The sequence below is a fragment of the Astatotilapia calliptera genome, chromosome 20, assembly GCF_964374335.1.
Source record: "Astatotilapia calliptera chromosome 20, fAstCal68.1, whole genome shotgun sequence".
NCBI lineage: Eukaryota > Metazoa > Chordata > Actinopteri > Cichliformes > Cichlidae > Astatotilapia > Astatotilapia calliptera.
The window spans coordinates 2258523-2275806 of record NC_137441.1 but is presented as its reverse complement, the minus strand read 5'-3'; the positions used below and the strand labels follow the sequence as shown (position 1 = coordinate 2275806).

At 43.0% G+C, this 17284-nt stretch overlaps 1 protein-coding gene across 2 annotated transcripts; it reads left to right on the top strand.

Moving 5' to 3' along the window:
* The first annotated feature begins 653 nt into the window (after window positions 1-653).
* Window positions 654-14896, top strand: LOC145423282 (secretory phospholipase A2 receptor-like). 2 transcript variants are annotated; one of them, XM_080295558.1, is made up of 8 exons: window positions 654-885; window positions 5650-10917; window positions 11096-11192; window positions 11421-11605; window positions 12158-12353; window positions 12499-12828; window positions 13367-13458; window positions 14035-14896. In XM_080295558.1, exons 3-8 carry the CDS (start codon window positions 11159-11161, stop codon window positions 14152-14154), a joined length of 957 nt encoding a protein of 318 aa, XP_080151684.1. In that variant the 5' UTR covers window positions 654-885; window positions 5650-10917; window positions 11096-11158; the 3' UTR covers window positions 14155-14896. The 2 variants fall into 2 exon arrangements, with proteins under 2 accessions (XP_080151684.1, XP_080151683.1); XM_080295557.1 differs by having other exon boundaries at window positions 5650-11192.
* Window positions 14897-17284: the final 2388 nt, after the last annotated feature.

The following is a 17284-nucleotide window of genomic DNA, read 5'->3' as shown; positions in this document are numbered from 1 at the left end:
CTACCAGTTTGTTTATGAGCTGAAGAACTGGACTGAAGCGCTGAGTTACTGCAGAGACAAATACATAGACCTGGCTACTATAGAAGATTTGCTTTTATAAAAATAAAACTGAATTATTATGAACCATTTTTTTCTTAATTTGTATTAATCTTTATAAATAAAAATGGAAAAAATTAAAGAACTAAATTACAAAATATCACAAGATATGAAATGTTTTATACTGTATATATCAGTGCTTACTGATAATCTGACAGCCTAACTCATATATTTTATGTCTAATGAAACAAACCCGCTGGTGCTTTCAGAGAGTCTGGATCGGGCTGTATGATGACATCGTTGGCTGGCAGTGGTCAACGTCAGAAACCAGTGAGTTCAGAAACTGGTCACCTGGACAACCAGATAACCAATGGGTTATAGAATACTGCGTATTTATGCTTGATGGACCGTGGTTTTATGACCCTTGTACGAATGTGTTCAGATTCGTCTGCTCTAATAACACAGGTGAGGATTTTCAACTTAACTAGAAGCTTAGAACAAAACAGGTCCTGTTCTGTGCTTTTATTGATGTTTCAACAACGGCCTAATTGTTTAGACTTACAAATGCATTTACAGTTGTACACAGCACTTAAGTATGGTCTGTTTTCAGGGTCGACTAGGACATTTGTCTACATTGACATTATAACGAGCTACTGCAGACTTCATTACACAGACCTGGCCAGTGTGAGGAACATGACAGAGAACCAGAAGATAGATGTCCTGGTACCTCCAGGGATAAGGGTGTGGATCGGCCTTTTCACAGAGTCCTGGAAGCAGCAAACTTTGAAGAAAATGCAAAATGGGAGGACTGGGCCTGTGGCTCACAGAAGGAGTTTGTTTGCAATGTTGGTAAGCATTACTACCTGAATCATTGGCTGCTATTGGTCACAATTTACAAACTACACCCTAATGTAAAAGGTTCTTGCTGTACATCCGCTGTTGTGGTGGCAGCTGCTCAATATGTGAAAGTAACTGTATGTGAGAAAACAGTCCTGTACAGTGAGCTCCTAGCTGCTGGCTTCACATTTTGTCACCCAGAAACCTCAAGTGGTCACACAGTTTATTCTGCCAGACCCACATTCAGTGTTGTGATGGAAGCTGCATCAACCGTTGTGTTCAGTGCTGTTGGCCTTTGTTTCATTTTAAGGTTTTTTTCCAAAATGACCTTTAACAAGAAAGCCTCGTTTCTGCTGTTTAATAGCAAAGAAATGTAAACGTTTTAAAATTATGTCAAATTGTGTCTCTAACAAAACCAGTGTAACTTTGGTTTTCTGTATTTTGTCCTCAGTTACTCTGACACAAAAGCAGCTGCTGTGATGCCTCTGATGAAGTCTCACAGTGTCAGCTTTGTTTTTATACACAGATTTAAAAATATGGATATGTACTGGTAAATGATCAGAATTATAATATTTCTGACTGAATCAAAACTGAATCTGAATCGAATCGATTATAGAAATCAGTGACGACACCCAGCACTATTTACTGTGTAGTCATTTTTCTAAAGAGACACGCTGTGTTCCACCTTATATTGTTGTTTATATTACACATCAGCAGAGGTTTGAAGTGAACACTGTAATATTATTGTGAATATTAGTATGACAGGATGGGTCATAACAAATGGGCCATTTCTGTTTTCTGGTTGTCGCTTATATATAAAATTAAAACAGCAAACAACACACCAGGAAGGTTAATCTGAGATTTTGGCACTCATAAGTGTTTTATTGCAAGTAAATTATGTATTTAAAATCTGAATATGAAAATGCAAGTGAAAGATAGAGCTCAAATTCAAATTCAAATTCAAATTTTTATTTGTCACGTACACAGTCATACACAGTACGATATGTAGTGAAATGCTTGGACAACTGCTCGTGACCTAAAGAAAACAAAAAAGGAAAAGGCTATGAATAAGATAGGAAATAAATATGAAAAATTAAAAAGGGTAAATTTAACTAGGAAGGAATAAAATATAAATTAAGGTTAACAATGAAATAACTGTACAACACACTGGGAAAGAATAAGATAAAATATATAAATTAAATTGAAAATAAAATAACTGTACAACAAAATACACAATATAGAACTATATAAGAATGTATGAACAAAATACACAAGAAGTAAAAATAAATATATACACAATAACAGCAGCAGTGATTTAAGTGATGAAGTGAAAACAATGTCCAGAAAGTCCAGTGTGTGTGTAAGAACCATATGTGTGGGTCAGTACTGTGTTGTGGTGTGATTGAGAGACCGTATCGCCTGCGGGAAGAAGCTCCTCCTCAGTCTCTCTGTGTTGGTCTTCAGGGAGCGGAATCGCTTTCCTGACCTCAGCAGAGAGAACAGTCTGTTGTTGGGATGGCTGAGGTCCTTCACCATCTTCCTGGCCTTGGTCCAGCACCGCCTGCTGTAGATTGAGTGCAGGTCAGGGAGCTCGGAGCGGATGGTGCGCTCAGCTGACCGCACAACCCTCTGTAGAGCTCGTCTGTCCTGCATGGTGCTGTTCCCGAACCAGGTTAAGATGTTTCCCGTCAGGATGCTCTCTATGGTGCACGAGTAAAAGTTCCTGAGCACCTTGGAGGGCAGTTGGAAGTCTCTCAAGCGTCTGAGGTGGTAGAGACGCTGTCGGGCCTTTTTCACCACGGAGTTGATGTGACAGGACCATGACAGGTCCTGCGTGATGTGAACTCCGAGGTATTTGAAGCTGTCCACTCTCTCCACTGGGCACTCGTTGATGACAGGGGTCTGGTAGTTCCTCTCCTGCTTAGTGCTGAAGTCCACTATCAGCTCCTTTGTCTTACTGACGTTTAGAAGGAGGTTGTTCCTCTGGCACCAGTTCTCCAGATTCCTAATCTCCTTCAGGTAGGCCGTCTCGTTGTTATCAGAGATCAGGCCCACCACGACGGTGTCGTCAGCAAACTTGATGATGGTGGTGGAGCTGGTAGTGGCCACGCAGTCATATGTGTACAGAGAGTACAGCAGGGGGCTCAGAACACACCCCTGGGGGGCTCCAGTGCTGAGAGTGGTGGAGGCTGAGACATGTCCGCCCATCCTTACTGCCTGTGGTCTGCCAGTTAGGAAGTTGGAGATCCACTGACACATAGATGAGCTGAGTCCCAGATGCTCCAGCTTGGTGGTGAGTGTGGAGGGAATTATGGTGTTAAATGCAGAGCTGTAGTCTATGAAGAGCATTTTAACATAATTCCCCCTTCTAGTGTCCAAGTGAGTGAGTGATGTGTGGAGGAGATGAGAGATGGCATCGTCTGTGGAACGATTTGGACGGTAAGCGAACTGTAGTGGGTCCAGTGTGTCTGGTAGTGAAGAAATGATGAAGTCTCTGACCAGGCGTTCAAAGCACTTCATCACTACTGAGGTGAGGGCTACAGGGCGATAGTCATTGAGAGAAGCAGGGTGGGGTTTCTTCGGGACAGGAACAATGATGGACTCTTTGAAGCATGTGGGGATCACCGACTGAGATAAAGAGATGTTGAATATCTCAGTGAACACAGGAACTAGCTGGTATGCGCAGTCTCTTAGGATACGACCTGGGATGCCGTCTGGTCCTGCTGCTTTCCTGGTGTTCACTCTCTTGAAGGCTCTCCTTACTTCATGCTCGGAGATGACGAGCACGTTTCCGGTGCTGGCAGTATCTTCCTGTCTGCAGCCGTTAGCGCCGCTAGCATTAGCATCGTTGGAGTCCTTAGCTGCAGCCTCGAAGCGAGCATAGAAAGTGTTCAGCTCGTCTGCCAGAGTCACGGCCGCGCTCGTCATACCGGTTGTTGGTGCTTTATAGTCCGTTATTGTCCTTAGTCCCCGCCACAGGCTCCTACAAAGACTGTTCTTTTTAAGGAAAATGAGATCTTTTAATGTCTCATCTGAGATGTTGTCTTTGTTTTATAGAAGTTTTATCGAATCTGTGATGTCTTTTTGTATCGCTGCCTGGTTTGGTAACCTGACGGTGAAGAATAAGAATCGGTTGGGACTTCTGGTAAAAACCGCTAGCAAAATTTCAGGGCGCTGGCAAGATGGACTTTTGGCCATTTACAATAAAAACGTGCTTAGAAAGGCTCATTCTATTATTAATTGTGTGAACCATCCACTTCACAGTGAGTTTGAGTTGTTGCCTTCCGGCCGCCGTTTTAGAGTACCTCCGAGGAGGACTAAAAGACTCCAGGTCTCTTTTATCCCTACTGCGTCTTGTCTCCTTAATGGCAAATAATTGTCCTTGAATTTTCTATCATTATTATTGTTATTATTGTTTTATAGTATTGTTCTGTTGTTCTTATCCTCCTGCTGCTAAACTAATTTCCCCTTGTGGGACAATAAAGAAAAATTGAATTGAAATTGAATTGAATAGAGTCACTCTGTTGGAGTTGTGACTCTAGTTTCCTCCCGTAGCGCTGCTTCGCCTCTTTTACCGCCCTCCGCACGTTATATGACGCGGCTTTGTACGGGTCCATGTCCCCCGTCGTGAGTCCCGTGTTGTAGGCAGCGGTGCGGGATCTCAGAGCGTCGCGGATGGTTTTATCCACCCACGGCTTCTGGTTGGGAAACGTTGTGATAGTCTTTGTCTCCACGGTATCGTCCGCTAGTTTCCCGATGAATCCCACAACCGCTTCCGTAAACACGTTGACGTCATCATCGGAGCTGTTTCTGAACATGGCCCAGTCTGCGTCATCGAGTGCGTCCTGTAACGCGGCCACTGATTGATCCGTCCAGCGCGCGACCTTCCTCTGAACCGGAACTTCCTGTTTCAGCCTTTGTTTGTATTTTGGCATGAGGAAGATGGCGGCGTGATCAGATTTGCCAAACGGAGGGCGGGATTGTGCCTTGTAGCCGTCCTTGACCGTAGTGTAGCAGTGGTCCAGTGTCCTTTCACCTCTGGTGGGGCAGGTGATGTGTTGATAAAAGTTCGGCGCTGCGCGTTTGAGGTTGGCGCTATTACAGTCCCCCGTCACAATAAGCGCAGCGTCCCGGTGTTGTGTCTGGTGCTGTGTGAGTGCCTCATGCAGCTCGCATAAGGCGGTGACCGTGTCCGCTTGTGGTGGAATATAAACGGCACTTACAATGACCGATGTAAATTCCCGAGGTAGATAAAAAGGACGACACATGATGGACAGTAGTTCCAGATTTGGTGTGCAGGAGCGTGTGAGAGGAACAACGTTCGCACTGTTGCACCAGTTGTTGTTCACCATTAAAAACACGCCGCCTCCCCTTGACTTCCCCGAGTCCCGTGTCCTGTCCATGCGGTGAACCGAGAAGAACTCGGCCGGCTGGATGGCGTGGTCCGGCACCGCTGGGTTCAGCCATGTCTCGGTGAAGCAGAGGAGATTGCAGTCCCGAATGTCTCTCTGGAACTTTATGCTGGCCCTGAGGTCGTCAAGCTTGTTCTCCAGTGACTGGACATTGGCGAGCAGGATGCTAGGCACAGGTGTGCGGTGTGCACGAGCTCTCAGCCTGTTCCTGACGCCGGCTCGCTTCCCTCTAGGCCGCCGCTTCCCTTTGTTCTCCCTCAAGATCTCACTCGGCCAGCTCGGATCCGGAGTTAAAAACTTCGAATTGTGAGTACATTGTATACCAGCTGATGAAGGATGTAACAATTTGTTCTTATTTTAAAAGCACCTGTTTACAAGGAAGTGGTGAAAGTGAACCTGATAAACTCCGGTCTGGATCTGACCCACCCTGATGTGATGGAAGCCACGCTGAACCAGGCAAGTCATGTTTATTTATTAATATACATGAGAGAGAGATTATACATGCACACATACATCTGTGTATGTGTGCATGTATTTAAAAATTGAAGCTCTCACTGAATTGCAGCTTTATCACAACACTGAATGTGGACCTAACAATCTGGCTGGATTCAGTTGCACGACTGTGTGAACAACTTAAGACTCTCACTACTTCTGGGCCTGTCCTCGTGATGTGTCACTGAAACTGCCAGTCGACTGTATCTGCTTCACAACAATATAGAAACAAGAATTTTTCTCAAATCAAACTTAAAGCAGCGTATTACTTCTACTTGATCACTAAACAAGTGCTTTATTACAGCATATGAATACATTTTTCTTCAATATTCAAAACACTGACTATTAGAGATGATTTCATCTGTGTATTAAAGTTGTCTACACAAAATGTTTTGTCATGCTTGTTTGCACAAACACCTCCTTCAGCTCATGTACCTTAGGCTGAGTCAGGTAAATTTAAATATCTTCTCTTAAAAATAGATTCTGAAGAATTTAGTGTATATTATTGTCTGAGTGTTACGGCCCTAGCAGGGCCTCCTCCTGAAGGTGCCTGTGTGGGCGTGTCCCACCACCTCTTCTGCCTGAGGTGCCACCTTTCCCTGTAACACAGCTGACTCACATCAGTAATTAAAAGTATTTAAGCCCAGGGAAAGGTGAGCTCTGGGCCAGAGTGCCATTTTGTGTGGTGTTTGCAGCTAGTGAGCTGTGTGTGTTTTGTGGTGTTTGCAGCTAGTGAGCTGTGTGTGTTTTGTGGTGTTTGCAGCTAGTGAGCTGTGTGTGTTTTGTGGTGTTTGCAGCTAGTGAGCTGTCTGTGTTTTGTGGTGTTTGCAGCTAGTGAGCTGTCTGTGTTTTGTGGTGATTGCAGCTAGTGAGCTGCGCTTTCCTTTTGACTTTGCTTTATTGACCAACGCCTGAGTTTTGTTTGTTTTTCTTAAATGGTGATAGCGGCTTGTCCGTCTCTCTTAGTTGAGCTACTTCAATAAAACTCTTTAATTTAACCCTTTTGCCTCCTTGACTCCTTTTTCTGACCTGGACACCTTTTGTTACTTCCCCCTCACCGCCTAGACCCCTCGGGGGAATGTAACAAGTGGGGGCTCGTCCGGGATCGTTGAAAAGGGAGTTTTGAGTTGGAATTGGTTTTTGATTATCTGGCTGTTTTTTACCTTTGGAGATTCAACTTCCCAGTTTAGTTAGGTGAGTGTCCAGCTGAGCTTTGTTTTAAGTTCTTCCTTCGGGCACTCTTTTTTTTGTTTTGCCTTTTTTATTTTCGGAGTAATCCTGGGCGGGGATTAGTTCCCTGTTGGGGGTAGGCAATTCAGGGCTCCAGTCGCTGAAGTTTCGCCTTTCAAGTTGCCTCGAGCCCGGCACGCTCCAGAAGATAAAGTTTGTTGTGCTTAGGAACTGGGTAAGTTGTGTTTGTTTATTGTGTAAACTGTAAGAGGTAAGTTGGTCATTTAAACTAAGTTGTGTAGTTTTGGAGTGAGTTGGCAGAGAGGTGTGGTTGTGTCTTAATTAGGGTGTGTTTTCTAACCCTTCTCCGGCCCCTAAAATGGCTGATGCAGCCATAAGTGCACAGGTGCCTAGAAGCTCGTTTGTAAGTAATAACATCCACCTGGTTCCCGTTTTCTGTGAATCCAGTGTTGAGAGCTTCTTCAGTGTATTTGAAAGCATAGCAACTGCATTACAGTGGCCTGAAGACGTGTGGGGGGTGATGTTGCTGTGTAAATTCACAGGTAAGGCTCAGGAAGCTTGCTTTGGTCTGTCTAGGCAAGACAGCCTAGTTTATGAAAAGATTAAAAGTGCCGTCCTCCAAGCCTATGAACTTGTGCCTGAGGCCTATAGGCAGAACTTTCGAGGTTTGGAGTTGGCACAGGGTCAGTCCTACCTTGACTTTGCTCGGGAGAAGGCAAAGCTTTTTGGTAGGTGGTGCTCTGCAAGCCAGGTTAACAGTTTGGGGTCGTTACGTGAGCTCATGCTTGTGGAGGATTTTAAAAACTCTGTTCCTGAGTCTATTTCGTGTTATTTAAGTGAGCAAAGGGTTTCCACTCTACAGCAGGCTGCCGTACTGGCGGATGGGTTTACCCTAACTCATAAAACAAACGCGGTGGAATGTGACATCCCTTCTCACGGTAACACATCTTGGAGAGCTAGGAGGGAGCCAGCTAACAAGGCTGAAAAAGTTGTGGTTTCGAGACCCAAAACAAAACTGTGTTTCTTCTGCCACAAGCCTGGCCATGTGGTTGCTGATTGTGTGAAACTGGCACTTAAGCGGAAAGCGTATCGAAAGGGAAGAAGGCCTGATTTGAAAACAGTCACTCATGGTTCTCAAACTAACAAGGTTGTCAGGCCCAGCAAAGGACCACACTTGGGGCATAGTTGTTTAAGGGGCTCCTGTGGTCAGTGTAAGGGATCAATTAACCCTGAGCGGCCGCTGGTTGACAATTTCCCAGGTCCCAGGTTAAGTATTTGTGTGTGTCAGATCCAACAGAAGCTGAAGGAGCAGGGAGTACAGGGAGACGTCAAACTGAGCTGGAGGAAGCAGTCAGATGGATCGGTCTTCCACAAGGACGAGGAAACGAAGAAGAAGAGCATCGTGTGAAAATAGTTCAAGAAATGTTGCTTTCGCCTTTGACCTTTCAAGTGCTATTGTGCCATATTATCATATTATTCTATGCTTTGTGTGAATATCATCATCCAAACAAAACAAAAATCTAATTATGATGTCTTTGCATAGTTTTACATAGTTTTATTCTTACCTGTTAACATTTAAAACACAAGACGTTTGCTGGGTATTTGGTGACAGTTCACTGTAATTTTAATACATGCGGTTTTTTGCTTGCCTTGATCATGATGTATTTTAGTCTATTGAAACCATTTCAAAGGGTGCAGTAGCTGGCATGTGACACATGGGGGCCCTACGCTGAAATGTAGGTCTTTTCTGAATATTACATTTGCACACGTGTGATGAAGAACTCAATATCTTTTTTTTCCCCTTTTTTTTCCCTTTTTTTTTGCCTGTCCCGTTTGGCTCTTTCGCATCAGAATTATTGTCTAAAGGTGAAGAAAGATGCCCAACGGATTTACTTTACCAAATTGACCATCCCAGCCTTGCCGTAATGGTCCATTTGATTCACCCTTTATTGTTTATTTTATTTTCACTTGCTGAATACGGGACAGACTTGACTGGGGGAAGGTGCGTACACCTGTGAGCATGGACGCGCTTGTTTTTTTAAAAGGTTCCTTCATGTAATGATCTGCTAGAGGGTGTGGGGGGGCCACAGCCCCGTCCTCCAGGGCATGAAGCAGGTATGCAGGAGATCAAAACTCCAGACATCCAGAGGCCCCCAGAACACAAGAGACCAAGGAAGACCAACAGAGGGGCAGCCGCGCCACTGTCCCGGAAAGAGCTGAGGAGAGTCCCAGATGAGGGCTCACTCAGCAGCCGCGGAGCAGAAGCCAGGGGGGGTTGCAGTGACGCGCCCGTGAGCCCTGCCAGCAGCCAGCCGTGCCTGAGTGACCGAGCCCCAGGCCGAGAGGCCGGGGGCACCCCACCCCCGAAGTGGCCCGAGCGAGCCCCAGGCTCCAGGCCCCGATAAGCGGCCGCCAAGGAGTGAGCCGGTGTGTACCTGGACGCCCACCCCCGGACACAAAGAAACACCAACGCACCGACGTCTGAGGGCGTCTGCCACCGGCAGGGGAAGTGGTACTCTAATTTTCGTTTTTCCTGCAGTGTATAATAATTGGTGTATTTCAAAAGTAAAACTATGAAGTGGTGGGAAACTATTTTGTGCAACTTTTTTGTATTTACAGTTTTGAGGGATAAGCCTCTTAAATTTCTCTAACTAGAAATATATGTTAAAAAAAAACGATTTATTTATTTATTTATTTATTTATCTATGCACTTAATGCAGACATATTATTAAAATTTAGGCTGTAATGGTTGTATTGATGTATAGCAACTTGAAATGCTCCCAAAAATGGCTCCACAGCAGGTAAAAATATAATATAAGCTCTGATGGACTTGGTTCTATGGTAGGTCTTAAAGGGTTAAAGAGTTGAAGCTCGGTCAGTTAATTGATGGTCAGAAGCTTCATCCGGCGCGATGTCCGGCCGATCTATTGAGCAAAGTGGCCTAGAGCTATGGAAGGATTGCATACATGCTTACAATACATATATCACATATAATCTAGAAACAGGCCTGAATAAAGGCCTGAGGGTATTCAGCAACCTGCTGCGTTTGAGTTTGCTTGGTAACAGATGACTCAGAATAAGTCAGGAAGTGTACTTCTGAAATGTCTTTGTTTTCTCTGTAAAGTGTGCATTTCTTGGTGGTTATTTTGAGGAGCTGTCTGGATGAGGCTATTTGAATAACCAGGTTATTCATTATTGTCTTTTATTTGTTTATATTGGTATATGAGCTGGAAGCACCTGGCTTGGAGGTGAAGAAAATGTTCTTCTCAAACTGTGTCAAAAGTCGTTACCAGAACATTTGTGGTTTTGGAAGTTATGCATGTATTGTATCTGCTTTGACGCATGAGGGGGCACCATCAATAATACCCTGATGCTATAAAAACAACTGCTTGTGTATTATTGGGCGGAGATCGACGCTGAGTGTGTGACCGTTCATCTCCCCACACGTGATTTTGAATCCCTCCTGTATCCCTCCTCGATATTTGAACCCTTAACACAGTTTTGAGCCGGCCCATCTCATGATATTCGTGCTTGTGTGATTTGAGGGCTTTACCTTTTTCATGAAGTGGTATAAAAGTGTATATAAAATATCTGTGAATCTTATTACTTCTGTTCCTTCCATGTTTTTCTAGATGGGGTGTAAGTAGGTTTCCTTTAAAATGGTAAAAAATGGTAAATGGCCTGTATTTGTATAGCACTTTACTAGTCCCTAAGGACCCCAAAGCACTTTACATATCCAGTCATCCACCCATTCACACACAGGTGATGGCAGCTACATTGTAGCCACAGCTGCCCTGGGGCGCACTGACAGAGGCGAGGCTGCCGGACACTGGCGCCACCTGGCCCTCTGACCACCACCAGTAGGCAACGGGTGAAGTGTCTTGCCCAAGGACACAACGACCAAGACTGTCCGAGCCGGGGCTCGAACCGGCAACCTTCCGATTACAAGGTGAACTCCCAACTCTTGAGCCACGATCGCCCCCTTTATGTCCTAATTAGCTAGGACGCCCTCATGCAAATGATTGACTTTAAGGAAAACTGATTTGACTTGTTTTGAATTGACTTCTGCACACACACATGCATCCATCGCGTCCTTGGAAGTAACTTGCATAATCCTTTTGCATGAGGATGAAGATGAGAAGTCATGTCACAACAGTCGGACCAAAGGAGAAAGCAGGGAACATACAAGAATGGAAAAAGCTCTGTTCATCATAGCGGCATCAGGCAAGTCTGAATTATTACGTTTCCATCATCATATTTAAGTGTGATCCTTGTGATGAAGATTATTACTGTAACTCTAAGGGACTTCAACTTTCATTGTTTTTCTTCACAGAAATGAAAAAGATGATGCATTAGTGCGTTATATTTACTCCTGACACAAATTTTCTGCCAAGAGAATAGATTACACAGAAATGCATTGAAGCTAAACTCATTTATTTACTGTGTTTGCAGGCCTGTGTGCCATCGCCTCCAAACATCACTACCAGTTTGTTTATGAACAGAAGAACTGGACTGAAGCGCTGAGTTACTGCAGAGACAAATACATAGACCTGGCTACTATAGACGACATGCAGGATGTGCAGATGCTGACCAGCACAGTAGATTTAAGCAAAATGACCACCATGACAAACGGCAATGTAAATTATTTTTCTGGCTTTTTTTGTGACAGTAGGACTTTAGGTTTTTGTACATTATTTAAATTTTATGGTACTGAACTATATTTAAACTATATTTTCTTGAAAGATCACTTTTCTTTTCTCACTGTTGCCAAGTGCTCACATGGGGTGATCTGATCGTTGACTTTACAGTATAATAAAGCAGATTGAGGCAACAGTTGTTGTGATTTGCTTTTATAAAAATAAAACTGAATTATTATGAACCATTTTGAATTGAATTGAATAAGGTTAGCGTTAGGATCTTGTGAACTTACAAATATTTGAATATAATTTTTGTCAAGTGGAAAATCTTTTTGACAGAAAAATTGTGATGCAAAAATCTACAAATTAATTGAGATTTTCTTAATTTGTATTAATCTTTATAAATAAAAATGGAAAAAATTAAAGAACTAAATTACAAAATATCACAAGATATGAAATGTTTTATACTGTATATATCAGTGCTTACTGATAATCTGACAGCCTAACTCATATATTTTATGTCTAATGAAACAAACCCGCTGGTGCTTTCAGAGAGCCTGGATCGGGCTGTATGATGACATCGTTGGCTGGCAGTGGTCAACGTCAGAAACCAGTGAGTTCAGAAACTGGTCACCTGAACAACCAGATAACCAATGGGTTATAGAATACTGCGTATTTATGCTTGATGGACCGTGGTTTTATGACCCTTGTACGAATGTGTTCAGATTCGTCTGCTCTAATAACACAGGTGAGGATTTTCAACTTAACTAGAAGCTTAGAACAAAACAGGTCCTGTTCTGTGCTTTTATTGATGTTTCAACAACGGCCTAATTGTTTAGACTTACAAATGCATTTACAGTTGTACACAGCACTTAAGTATGGTCTGTTTTCAGGGTCGACTAGGACATTTGTCTTCATTGACATTATAGCGTCATGGGCGAACGCCCAGAGCTACTGCAGACTTCATTACACCGACCTGGCCAGTGTGAGGAACATGACAGAGAACCAGGAGATAGATGACCTGGTACCTCCAGGGATAAGGGTGTGGATCGGCCTTTTCACAGAGTCCTGGAAGTGGATGGATGGAAGTAACTCCTCATTTACATATTGGCAAACAAATGAACCCAATGGACCAGAGCCTTGCGTGGCAGCAAACTTTGAACAAAATGCAAAATGGGAGGACTGGGCCTGTGGCTCACAGAAGGAGTTTGTTTGCAATGTTGGTAAGCATTACTACCTGAATCATTGGCTGCTATTGGTCACAATTTACAAACTACACCCTAATGTAAAAGGTTCTTGCTGTACATCCGCTGTTGTGGTGGCAGCTGCTCAATATGTGAAAGTAACTGTATGTGAGAAAACAGTCCTGTACAGTGAGCTCCTAGCTGCTGGCTTCACATTTTGTCACCCAGAAACCTCAAGTGGTCACACAGTTTATTCTGCCAGACCCACATTCAGTGTTGTGATGGAAGCTGCATCAACCGTTGTGTTCAGTTCAGAGGTTTGAAGTGAACACTGTAAAATTATTGTGAATATTAGTATGACAGGATGGGTCATAACAAATGGGCCATTTCTGTTTTCTGGTTGTCGCTTATATATAAAATTAAAACAGCAAACAACACACCAGGAAGGTTAATCTGAGATTTTGGCACTCATAAGTTTTTTATTGCAAGTAAATTATGTATTTAAAAGCAGAATATGAAAATGCAAGTGAAAGATAGAGCTGATGAAGGATGTAACAATTTGTTCTTATTTTAAAAGCACCTGTTTACAAGGAAGTGGTGAAAGTGAACCTGATAAACTCCGGTCTGGATCTGACCCACCCTGATGTGATGGAAGCCACGCTGAACCAGGCAAGTCATGTTTATTTATTAATATACATGAGAGAGAGATTATACATGCACACATACATCTGTGTATGTGTGCATGTATTTAAAAATTGAAGCTCTCACTGAATTGCAGCTTTATCACAACACTGAATGTGGACCTAACAATCTGGCTGGATTCAGTTGCACGACTGTGTGAACAACTTAAGACTCTCACTACTTCTGGGTCTGTCCTCGTGATGTGTCACTGAAACTGCCAGTCGACTGTATCTGCTTCACAACAATATAGAAACAAGAATTTTTCTCAAATCAAACTTAAAGCAGAGTATTACTTCTACTTGATCACTAAACAAGTGCTTTATTACAGCATATAAATACATTTTTCTTCAATATTCAAAACACTGACTATTAGAGATGATTTCATCTGTGTATTAAAGTTGTCTACACAAAATGTTTTGTCATGCTTGTTTGCACAAACACCTCCTTCAGCTCATGTACCTTAGGCTGAGTCAGATAAATTTAAATATCTTCTCTTAAAAATAGATTCTGAAGAATTTAGTGTATATTATTGTCTGAGTAATGTTAAGTATTTGTGTGTGTCAGATCCAACAGAAGCTGAAGGAGCAGGGAGTACAGGGAGACGTCAAACTGAGCTGGAGGAAGCAGTCAGATGGATCGGTCTTCCACAAGGACGAGGAAACGAAGAAGAAGAGCATCGTGTGAAAATAGTTCAAGAAATGTTGCTTTCGCCTTTGACCTTTCAAGTGCTATTGTGCCATATTATCATATTATTCTATGCTTTGTGTGAATATCATCATCCAAACAAAACAAAAATCTAATTATGATGTCTTTGCATAGTTTTACATAGTTTTATTCTTACCTGTTAACATTTAAAACACAAGACGTTTGCTGGGTATTTGGTGACAGTTCACTGTAATTTTAATACATGCGGTTTTTCGCTGTTGCACTTGTTAGACTATAATATTATTTTATGCCATGTTATACCCCTAATTAAAGATTGTGAATTATTATGTAGTTTTAGTTTGCATTATTCTCCTGAATTAGAAGAAGCTGATAACTATTGCATCTGTTAAACTGATTTGCATTACATTAGACTGCTGATTTATTGTGGATGAATGATATTGTTTTATGATGCATTATACTGCTGAGTTATAAGAAATACTGTTCGCAGAAAGTCATCGCCTTATTTGTCTGATTAGAAGAGAACAGAATATGCTGGAGTTTTCTGCCCCATCTCAGCAGGAGCAGATAAACGGGGAGCCAAGGTCGTAGCTTAGGCGCCGTGTGAGAGAAAGCATGTGAATGTTTAGGCTTTTATGATAAGGTGGGGGCACCAGAGGCTATAAGAGTTTGATCAATGCTCCACCATTTTGAGATCTGAGGCTGTCTGCATACAGTGTCCATCTCCCACGCGTGTGACTATTAAAATCATCGTTTGACTTAACCCGGCCGGACCAGTGTTGTTATTGTGGTTTTTTTCTCTTGTCTCCATCCCCAATTTTGAAATCGTAACACACTTTACAGACAGCCACTGAGTGTTTGATGCAGTAGAAGCAGAATTAGAAGCTGATTGAGGCTGTAAAGATGGCGCATTCTTCACAAAAGCAGGTCAGCCCCACGCACGGGGCGAACTTGCTAACGGAGATTTGCACATTGGTGCGGTTATGGCGTTAGCGTCATTTTAACTAGATTAAAGCTGACAGCACGAATATTATGAGATGGGCCGGCTCATCATTATCCTGATTTGCATTTGTTTGTCTCACTCAGTCCAAAAATTACATCAATAGGGAGACGTGGATGTCTACCAAAGAGTAAATAAAAGGGCGAGTATCCTGTCACTAGTTGTGCAATTATCGGCATGCACAACTTTGTTTACATAGTCACTCCAGTTTTCTTTCTTTTCCTCATCCAGGGTCCGCAGCATTCACAGCACGGTGCGATTAAACCTTTCCACTGGGTTTCCCTGTGGATGGTAGGGTGTAGTCTTTGAGTTAGCTCCTGTGTACTTCTGCAGCTGTTTGAATAAATGGTTTTCAAATTCTCTGCCTTGATCATGATGTAATTTACCAGGAAAACCAAATTTCAAGGAAAAGTCATTAAAAATTTTATCTGCTGCTGTTTTGCCAGATTTGTTGTGTGTAGAGTAGACTTGAGCAAACTTGGTGAAGTTGTCCTGTAACACTAAAATATACTCATACCCTCCCCTGCTCTTTTCGAGATGGACATAGTCTATTGAAACCATTTCAAAGGGTGCAGTAGCCGGCATGTGACACATGGAGGCGCTACGCTGAACTGTAGGTTTTTTCTGAATATTACATTTGCACACGTGTGATGAAAAACTCAATATCTTTGTACATATTCAGCCAATAAAACCTACTCCTTGCCAAATTCATCACACGGTCCACCTCCAAGTGACCCATTTCGCAGTGAAGGTGTTTGTACACCAGTTCTTTGTTCGATTCTGGAATCACAATCTGAGTATAAGTCACAGTCTTTCGTATCAGCAACCCATCATCTGAAATAAACAGCTTTTTCCACTCATGTAGTAGCTGTTTTACTTTAGGATATTTGGTCGCTGATGTTTTGTCAAAGCTTGCACCTGTGCTCTTTAAGTTGAGAACATAAGCTACGCCAGAGTCCTGCTTTTGAGCTTGTAATAGCTCCTGTGTTGTGATTCTCACATCTGGCTGAGTTTCTCTAAGTATTTTATTTACTTCTGGATTGCACGTTATAGCTGATATCCAATCCAGTTGTTGTTCTTCCTGTGTTTCAATGGCATTCAGTACTGCGCTTAACACTTCAGGCGAACACAGCTCAGTACATTCTGACATGTATGAGTTCATACTAGAAGGTGTTCTGGACAAAAAGTCTGCATCCACGTTACTTTTTCCAGGTCTGTATTTCAGTGTTATGTTAAAATCAGCCAGCTCGGAAACCCATCTGTGTCCTGTCGCATTCAGTTTACCTGTGCCTAAAACATAGGTTAAAGCAGGGGTGGGCAATCTCAGTCCACGAGGGCCGGTGTCCCTGCGGGTTTTAGATCTCACCTTGGGTCAACACACCTGAATCACATGATTAGTTCGTTACCAGGCCTCTGGAGAACTTCAGGACATGTTGAGCTAATTTAGCCATTTAAATCAGCTGTGTTGGTTCGAGGACACATCTAAAACCTGCAGGGACACCGGCCCTCGTGGACTGAGATTGCCCACCCCTGGGTTAAAGGGTTGTTGTCACTGTATACTGTCACTGAGGAAACATATAACAAATAGTCTCTAAAGCGCTCAGTCGCCGCCCATTTTAGTGCCAAAAACTCCAGTTTCCCTGAGTGCCACCTGTAGTTCTTCTCAGCTTGTGTTAATGTTCTTGATCCATATCCAATTACTCTTAATTTACTGTCCTGCCTCTGGTACAAAACTGCACCAGGGCCTTCTTCTGATGCATCGATGTGCAGAATGAAGGGTTCCTCAAACTTAGGATAAGCCATCACGGGTGGATTAGTCAAAACATCCACCAAATAGTCTAGTGCTTTTTGGGTGGCTGTCACTCCATATGATTTTTTTGGGTGGGTGCAGCATGCCCCGCCTTGGCTGACCGCGCTGGTGTTTGGTCAACTGAGAGTAAATCATATAGTCACATTGCATGTCTTGAAAAATCTTGTGCATAGCTTCGGTAGTATCCTAAAAGCTTTCTCAGCTCTTTAATGTTTGTCGGTGGGTTGTCCTTCAAAGCTCGTCCTGCTTGTACCTCTTTTTCATCCATTTTGTAACCGTCCTCATTTTTAAACAAGTCACATTTATCAGGTCTTAGTTTTACGCCCCAAGCCTGCTGACGT